The sequence below is a fragment of the Mya arenaria genome, chromosome 17 (genome assembly GCF_026914265.1).
Source record: "Mya arenaria isolate MELC-2E11 chromosome 17, ASM2691426v1".
Classification (NCBI taxonomy): domain Eukaryota; kingdom Metazoa; phylum Mollusca; class Bivalvia; order Myida; family Myidae; genus Mya; species Mya arenaria.
The window spans coordinates 7988565-7997550 of NC_069138.1; the positions used below are offsets into that span (position 1 = coordinate 7988565).

General features: G+C 35.2%; 1 protein-coding gene across 1 annotated transcript; it reads left to right on the forward strand.

Moving 5' to 3' along the window:
* The first annotated feature begins 797 nt into the window (after positions 1 to 797).
* Positions 798 to 3206, forward strand: LOC128224081 (zinc finger protein 600-like). The gene is made up of 2 exons (XM_052933732.1): positions 798 to 1031; positions 1261 to 3206. Exon 2 carries the CDS (start codon positions 1314 to 1316, stop codon positions 2817 to 2819), a length of 1506 nt encoding a protein of 501 aa, XP_052789692.1. The 5' UTR covers positions 798 to 1031; positions 1261 to 1313; the 3' UTR covers positions 2820 to 3206.
* Positions 3207 to 8986: the final 5780 nt, after the last annotated feature.

The following is an 8986-nucleotide window of genomic DNA, read 5'->3' on the forward strand; positions in this document are numbered from 1 at the left end:
GAGACTAACCACCTTAGGCTTAGTGATTACCTATTTTAGGACATGATTACTCGGTGTCAACACGTTTACACTTCACTTTTAAACGTTATCACATATTGAGGTTATATCAATTATCTCCCTTAAGCTAAACAAGCGATCTTTTATTGATTTTGTGCCATCAAAAGATAATTATTGGTGCTTGTCAATCTGTTTTGTAATTGTACAAGACTCAGTATTTAATAGTTTAGCCTTAGTGTAAAAAGCATATGCGGCATTGCCTTCAAAATAAACGGACACAATTATTAAACAAACCTCATCTTTATTATTCCGGTACGTTTTCATTACTTTTATATTTTCAATGCATTAATTGTGTTTAGGTCAATATATTTTACCCATTGGATATAAAATACAGAAAAAATCATTGTTGATGTGTTTTAATCGATTAAGAATATTTATTTATAAAAGATGGATTGAATAAACAAGTGTAAATCAAAATATTCGTATTTAAATATGAAATGAAAGGTACACATCGTGTTTTGTGTACAAGTGTTTATTGAGTTCATTACATAGATGTAAAACGTATATTATGTTGTTGCATTAAAGTCATTGTTATTTAAAAGAGTTTTATTACCTATACGCTATAGTCGTATATGTATATAATATCAATAAGAACAACAAAAACATATTGAAAAAAAACATAAGGGAAATAAATTCATGTTCGCACTGTAGAGAAAGGTATATAAATCGTTGTCTGTTTCATCTCAAATTTACTACCTAGTTACTTCCCTTTTGAGCAAGTTTGTTTTGTTTACATTTTTCCTTGTTAACGACTTTCGTGAAATTGTTGAAAAAATACGTGATGTTTAAGTTAATTGTGTGAATATAACATATTTTCAACTGTAGACACCTTGATCTACTGGGCTTTTAAACAGGATTTTGCCATGTATTCGATCATAATCAAAAACAGCATCGTATTCGCTGTTCAGTGTTTTGTGGACAATGAGTCTGAGACTAAATTGCTCCGACTTGGTATTTGTTACACTTGATAAACAGTACGTCATTTACACATTTAACTGAAGCTCAAACTGCACATGTATTATATTATTATTTATCATCAATATTTCTTTTTTCACGAATACATGTTGAGATAATACATCATTCTAGATATCTTGAAGTAAAAATGCAAAATGCAGATCGACAAACTGAGAATTGATCAAATCCCTTCATGTAACAATATTAATTTTCTAAATATTGAAACATACATGTTTATTTATATTTTAGACAAATATTTCCTGAAGTCAACAAATTGCAAAGCTGTGCGTAGTCGTTTCAATATGGAGGAGAAAGCAGCGGTTGATTCGGAAAAGTGTTCATCATCCTCGGAACAAAGTGAAGATTCATCAGCTGACAACGATGCAAAAACACTGCAGAAATCTAAGCAATTCAAATGCAAAATGTGCTGTGCTCTCCTATCATCAAAACTGACACTTAAAAGGCATATGGTTATACATAGCGGAGAGGAGCCGTTTTCTTGCGACATTTGTGGAAAGACTTTCAAATTCATTTCGGAATTGAATATCCATATGAAAAGACATTCTGGTTTGAAACCATTCGCGTGTGATGTATGTGATTCAAGGTTCACCTTCAGACATATGTTGATGGCACACAAAAGAAAACACACCGGTGAAGAAAAAATGTTCAAATGTGCTGAGTGTGAGGAATCGTTCGCTGATAGAAGATCCCTTCAATCTCATATGAACAAGCATAATGGACTTAAGCCATTCAAATGTGAAGTATGTGATAAAGAGTTCACGATCAAGAAATATTTGAAAAAGCATCAAAAGACACATGATAAAAACATCAAGAAGCCATACAAATGCACAGAATGTCCTGCTAGCTTTACCCAAAACAACCTTCTGCAAACTCACCTGCTTAGGCACAAAAATACTCGGCCATATGAATGTGAAATATGTGGAAGGGGTTTTATATACAATTCCAGATTAATGTCGCATATTGAGGAGAGACATGAAAGTAATAACAAATATGTTTGCTCTTATTGTCAATGCGCGTTTGACTCAGAAAGGACGTTAAACTTTCATGTTGCTAAGACGCATGCAGATGAGGTAGAGTGTGGTATTTGTGGCTTAAACTTTACAATGCTCAAAGCATATGAAGAACATATGCGAATCCATTTAGTAGATAAGCCATACAAGTGCAGAGATTGCAGTGCAACATTCAAAAAGAAGGTTGGGTTGAAAATGCATTCAATAGTTCATAGTGAATTAAGGAACTACCACTGTAAAATTTGTTTTAAATCATATAAAACCAAAGGTTCACTCCAATCTCACATTCTGGTGCATAACAGTGAACAAAAACATAAATGTTCAGAGTGTGGAGCTTGTTATGAAACCAAAACAGGATTGCTTGAACATAGAAAACGACATCTAGGATATGTAAGAAAGCATTTTAAGTGTGGTGTGTGTGACACATTATGCCATACGAATGCAGCCTTACTAATACATACACGCATACATACTGGGGAGAAACCATTCCAATGTGACTCATGTGACAAGTCATTCAGCAGCAACTTAAGATTGAACGACCACCGCATTGTTCACCTTGACCTTAAGCCTTACAAATGTTTGATATGTGACGAGACATTTGTGCGAAAAGGTGGACTGATAGCGCATAGAGGAGTTCATTTAGTCAATAGACCATATAGATGCGACCTTTGTAATTATACATTCTCAAACAAGTCATCTCTTTATCCGCATATGCAAAGTCACCTTTATGGTGATAAGAAAAACAAATGTTACACGCAAAAACTATGTATTCAATAAGGGTGAAAATGGTCTAGTGGTCAACGTGTCCATCTAACTTGTTCGGTCCCAACCAGAGATCTACCATGGCGCTGTGAGTTCCGGTTTCTTCCAAGGAAATATACACGAACTTCATTTTAAAGCAATCAGTTTTGGAACACTCGAGCTTTAATAAAACTATTGAATGTATTAAGTATTTTAAGCAGTTAAACGTATTGTATTTAATAGTCTGTTTATTATTCATATATTAATCATAAAGGAGGGATGTAGTGGCCAATCAGAGCCCAGTATTGATAAACCCGCCTCTGTGTATGATAAGCCCGCCTCTGGCTAATAGTTAGTTGCATGTATGTTGATAGTTCAGTTATTGATTGGATTCATGATCGTGTGCGTATCTGTATAAATGTAATAAAGCTATATTAAAACATTCCGTTTTGGGTCTGTTATATACATTACACTGACAACATTACATAACTTACAAAAAAATGCTTGAAAATACGGATATAACTAATGGAAAATATGCTTGTAAATATATACATTACTTAAGGAAAATATGCTTGTAAATATGAACATTACTTAAGAAAAATATGCTTGTAAATATGAACATTACTTAAGGAAAATAAGCTTGTAAATATGAACATTACCTAAGGAAAAAAACTTGTAAATATGAATATTACTTAAAGAAAATAAGCTTGTAAATATGAACATTACTAAAGGAATCAGTATTATCATCTAATATATATTAATGAATATTCCATATATATAAAACATCTGTCGAACACATACAACTACTTGTTGTTTTTACGGCAAGTATTTTGTTTTGGTGTTACGACCTGGCATCTTCAATTAACATTCTTATATAACTACACAGTGGTAGGTGCGTAATTGTCAGGACAGTGGCCGGACAGAAGTTTGGATGGCTACATGTAGGTAGGGATCGACTTAATCATGGGATCAACAGTTTCATCTGTTTCGTTTGATTGGCAATATCATCAAATACATGTCTTTTACCAACACAAACAATATTGTGTATACACAAATAGCCGCATATAAGAACAATTAATCATATTTATATCTGATGACTATACTCTAAATATACAGATATCAATAAAGCAATACATTGCAACAAATCAAGAAGCAAGGATGCCCCCCCCCCCCCCCCATCAAGCTAGGTTAATGATTTTTTTACCAAGTTCACATCACTATTCGATGCTGTAATTCCCATGTATAACATTACTAAAACAATTTTGCTATTTAAATGTATACGATTATCCTATCCTAGAAGTTGAAAGAAATAACCATGTTACAGTTGTCAACTAGCGGAACTGTGCGCGTGTGGATTGCCCGTACAGCCGGGAAACTGGATGATGTTATCACTGTTTTCAATGCTTTATTCCATCTATCATTTTGTATGCATGAATATAACAAGGAACAGCTTTTGTAAATACCTGTCCATTTTTGCACCTATTTTAAACTGTTTGATTTTATTTGGAGGTCACAAGCTCATTGTTATGTTTTGATATGCTATGGATGTTTTAAGGGGGAGGACGTAACTTCGTTTCATGCAAACATTAAGTGAGAAAAATGTTTCATGGCAAACAAAATGGCGTATTTGATAAATACCGATTCTTGAAGACCAATTTTTGCCTTGTAAGTTGACTTTTTTTATAATTTTGAAAAATGAATGCGTCCAGTGTGTGTTTGTATGTGGTGGTGTGGTGGTGTAGGGGGGGGGGGCATTTTCTTCAATCGACATCTTAGTTTGGTATCTAAACTTTAAAGATAATTGAACATATTGTTGCTCGGTAGGCAAGGTTTACAAATAAATGTGTTGAATTTATCCTCATTTTTTCGTATTTTCTCAACAATATGGCATATCTCTGCATGATGTAACCGTGCTTCCATGTTTATTTTCCTATCTTCCAAACTTCATGGTTATTTCTCGACTGTACACGTTTCCTGGCCGATTTTTTGTACCTTAAGGCCACAACAAATTGATCATTTGTTCGTCGGATTTGCCGCACCTAAAATTCGAAAAACGAAAAAGAAATAAAAAAAACTTTTTTTTTGCGCCCGCACTTACTATTTGGCCGCGCATATTTTTGTTTTTTGTTTACTTCTGAATTTCCTCTATTTTCTGAAATTCTTTTACTAAGAATTTAATCCTTCAACGTCAACTTCGCCTTTTTTGAAGGTATTTCCATGCTTTACATTCTTCGCGAGCAAAATTTCCTCGTGTCAGGACAAAATCAGATCCGGGTAACCGCAAAACAGCCGATATTTGTTGACAGTCTTTTTTGTCGGGAATATTTTGCAGGACGCACCGTTGTATTTATTTCCGGTATTAATTTTACTTTCAGTTTTCGTAATGTAAAATACACGTTTTAAATGAAAATCAGTGTCAAAGTCAATGGATTACAGTCTTCAGTAAACAACAACAGTTTCACAGCGTCGAAGGCAATACTTATCTACGTGTGTTTTAAGTAATTCATTGTTTTGTACTCAAAATTTTGTGTTAAATAATAACTAAATCGGATTTTGAGTGCAAAACTTATATTAAAATACACGAACACACGACTTAACACAATTGAACATGTTTTGGTGAGTTATTTTTTAAATTTTCTAAAATGCATTTCTCAGTTTTCATATAATCATAATCGTTATAAACAGACAAAAATAGTAGGACTTGTAAATGTTTTAGAAACAGCCTGTACATTGAATTTATGAACCAGTCAATCCACGCCCCCTTCCCCCCAGGTCCTGGGGTTTACCAGGGATAGTCGGGGAAATGGGCCAAGTTTTTACCTTCCAGGTAGCCCCACAGTGCCGGGTGAATGCAGTGGATATACCCGGGTTTGGCTGGACTGAAAGTCAAAGTCCCCGCTTTTCCTCGGACCTTGGGGCGTGGTTACAATTGACTAGTGCATTACATACACATGGACAGTATTAAAAAAAAACATCAGTAAAATAAGAAAATAAAAAAAAATATAAGTAAAATGACTGTTTTAATTTTCTCAATTCTTCGGTTTTATCCACTTGTTTTCTTTGATCCATTTGTATAAAATGGCCTGTAATTAAAGTGGCCTGTTTCTTATGGGCATTGAAGCTATGGAGGCCGACATGATATTCTTTTTCAAGGCACGGACCTATAAACCATAGGTTCGGGGTTTTTACATTAAGGACCCGAAACATACTTCAGTTTTTCTTTGGCATGATCTAAAAGATACAACCCTGATGATGTGTTTAAAATGTCTTGGGGTCGTAAGACTAGCCAGTGATCTATGTAGTTTAAACATATTTTATTTAACATTAGTAACATCGACAGGATTTCAATTTGATAACCAGTCGAAAGGCATTCGTTAAGTGGACATAATTTTATCCAACGTTAAAAACAAGTGATACAATTTGTTTATCAAATTGACATAGTGTTCACGGATTACAAACACAGACCTGTCTTATGTTTAGTCAAAGATAAACATTAAATAAGATGCCATCAAAAATGGAAACATTTTTGCTTTTGGGATTTACTTTGCTCTGCTGCTTAACACCGCCAACAAACGCAACAACACCAGACGCAACAACAAACGTAACAACACCAGACACAACAGCAACTGAAACAACAACAACAACAACAACAACAACAACAACAGCAAACGAAACAACACCAGACACAACAGCAACTGAAACAACAACAACAACAGCAAACGAAACAACAACAGCAAACGAAACAACAACAGCAACTGAAACAACAACAGCAAACACAACAGCAACTGAAACAACAACAACAACAACAACAACAACAGCAAACGAAACAACAACAACAGCAAACGAAACAACAACAACAACAACAACAGAAAACGCAACAACAACAACAGACGCAACAAAAGCAAACGCAACAACAACAGCAGACGCAACAAAAGCAAACGCAACAACAGCAACAACAACAACTCCACCGGATACAACAAAAACAACAACAGCCGCATCGACACTAGGTAAATATTATTTATGTTTTTAGGAATGTTCTCAAATCATTTTTTTTCCACAAGAAACGGAAGTGAAACTCGTATTAAAGATAAGAAAAAGTACACATGTATCACAAACATAAATTCTGAGTAATAAACCTTTAACCACTTACGAAACATATTATTTACTTCTTACTGGTAACAAGATTGAAACCTTGTATTTAATAGCTGAAAAGGGACAAATATTAAATGACTGATGAATCCTAGAAACACCGTGTTTTCTACGCATTTTTCTTTCAAATTAAACTCGGTTTCCTTCATAAGACTTATTGTTTTCGGTAAATTCAAACAGTTGTATAAATTGTGGTACTGCTTATATGGATGTAAGAGTGCATCTTTAAGCAAGTCTATAGGAAATATCTACCCTATAACAAACCGTAGTTTTATAAAGCATATCTTAATTTATGGGCAAAATACTGGTATATTAAAACTCGATATCATCATGTTGATTTACAAGATTGATTTCAAAGGCCTAGTTTAAGGAATGTTTGGCATGATAATCCACTGCTGTATAACTCCTGCTAATTGCACTGGAGTCACAGTAGCGGCCAATTTCTGTGTATTCGATTATTGGCTCAATGCCATTTAAGGTCCATTTATATAATAAAACTTCCCAAACTGCACAGCAGGATACTTAGATTGGAGATCTGATAATACAATTAGGCAATAAGATTTAGATCATTTAACAGAGGTTGTGTATAAATACACGTTTGTTTGTTGTTGTTTTTTTGTTTTTTTTTGGAAGGGGGTCACTTATAGAAGGCTTTAACTAGGCCGCTAACGCCTTAATCATTGTTAATATCCTTCATGTCGCTTCAGTCAACTCGATTGACGATACGGCGGAAGATGAAGAAAAATAGGCCGCAGATGCCCAGGCAACGGCGGCCGTCACTGCCGGAAGTGTGATTGCGTTTTCCATGGCCGGCACAGTCATGGGTGTAAGCATCGCTGCCGTTGTTGGCTCTCAGATCGGTGCGACCGCGGCCGTCCAGGCTGGGACCATGGTAGGTACACAAGTTGCAACCCAAGTCGCCACGCAAGCAGGAACTCAAGCCGCCGCGCAAGCAGGAATCCAAGGAGCGACGCAGGGAGCTACCAATGCGACTGTTGTTGCCGTTGCCCCGGCTGCTGTCGTTATTTGATATTGGTTAAAGCCGGTTTGAGACGTTTTTGCAGATGCAATTAAAGGAACTAGATACCAAATGATACAACTGCTATGATAAAAGGAAATTGAAAAAACAGTAAAACTGACATCGTTGCGTACAATATATTGAATCTTAATAAGTGATGTATCACATCGCTTTCGACACATGTATATTTAGCGGTCTTGCGTATTTTAATTTAATCATTTACTGGGTTTGTTTTTCACGTGAAATCTTAATTAACTTAACAAAATGCGTTGGTATATGTATTTGTACTTATCACGTGACTTTCACACGCTAAACTGTGAAAGCATTATGTCTGTGTCTAAAAGGGTCTTTTAGCTCAGACAGCGACAAAATTTTATTTTCATGATTTAAAGAACAGTCGAACCCCGTTCGCTCGAATTCCCAGGGATCGACGAAAATACATCAAGCCTCGGTAAATTCGAGCCAAGCGAAAACGTTTACATTCAGTTTAAAAAAAAAATCGGTCCTTTACATCGAGTTCGAGCCAACGAGAAATTAGAGCCAAGCGGAAACGTTTACATTTAGTCTAAAAAAAAATCGGTCCTTTACATCGAGTCCGAGCCAACGAGAAATTAGAGCCGTGCGAGCTCGAGCCAACGGGTTTTTACTGTAAAATATTTTATCGGTCTCACACTAGCTCTTATTTACAAGTCAAGTCTTTGTTTGAAGAACTGTATTTGCCGATTTTGGAACCATCTAGTGTCTAGTCCCTTTTAAAAGCACTGTGTTATGAATGCATTTTTTTCTGTGTGTTGTTTTAGTTATTATTTATTGTTAGATTGGTGAGTGGCTGAAAATACTAATTGTTTCCGTTTATTAAATAAAAAAGAGGCTATGACTTACACAGTTCATAATGTATTTTATCGTTACTTTAACAGTTTTTCGACGGATCCGACACTGACATAACATCGATTGTTCCATGTATGTATCTGGCAATGAGCTGGCATGATTTGTCTCAATGCCAACAGTGCTTTAACCTCATGATCTTTAAGTTAAC

Coding starts and splice junctions, on each gene's coding strand:
- LOC128224081 (XM_052933732.1), top strand. CDS start 1,314: ATGGAGGAGAAAGCAGCGGTTGATTCGGAAAAGTGTTCATCATCCTCG.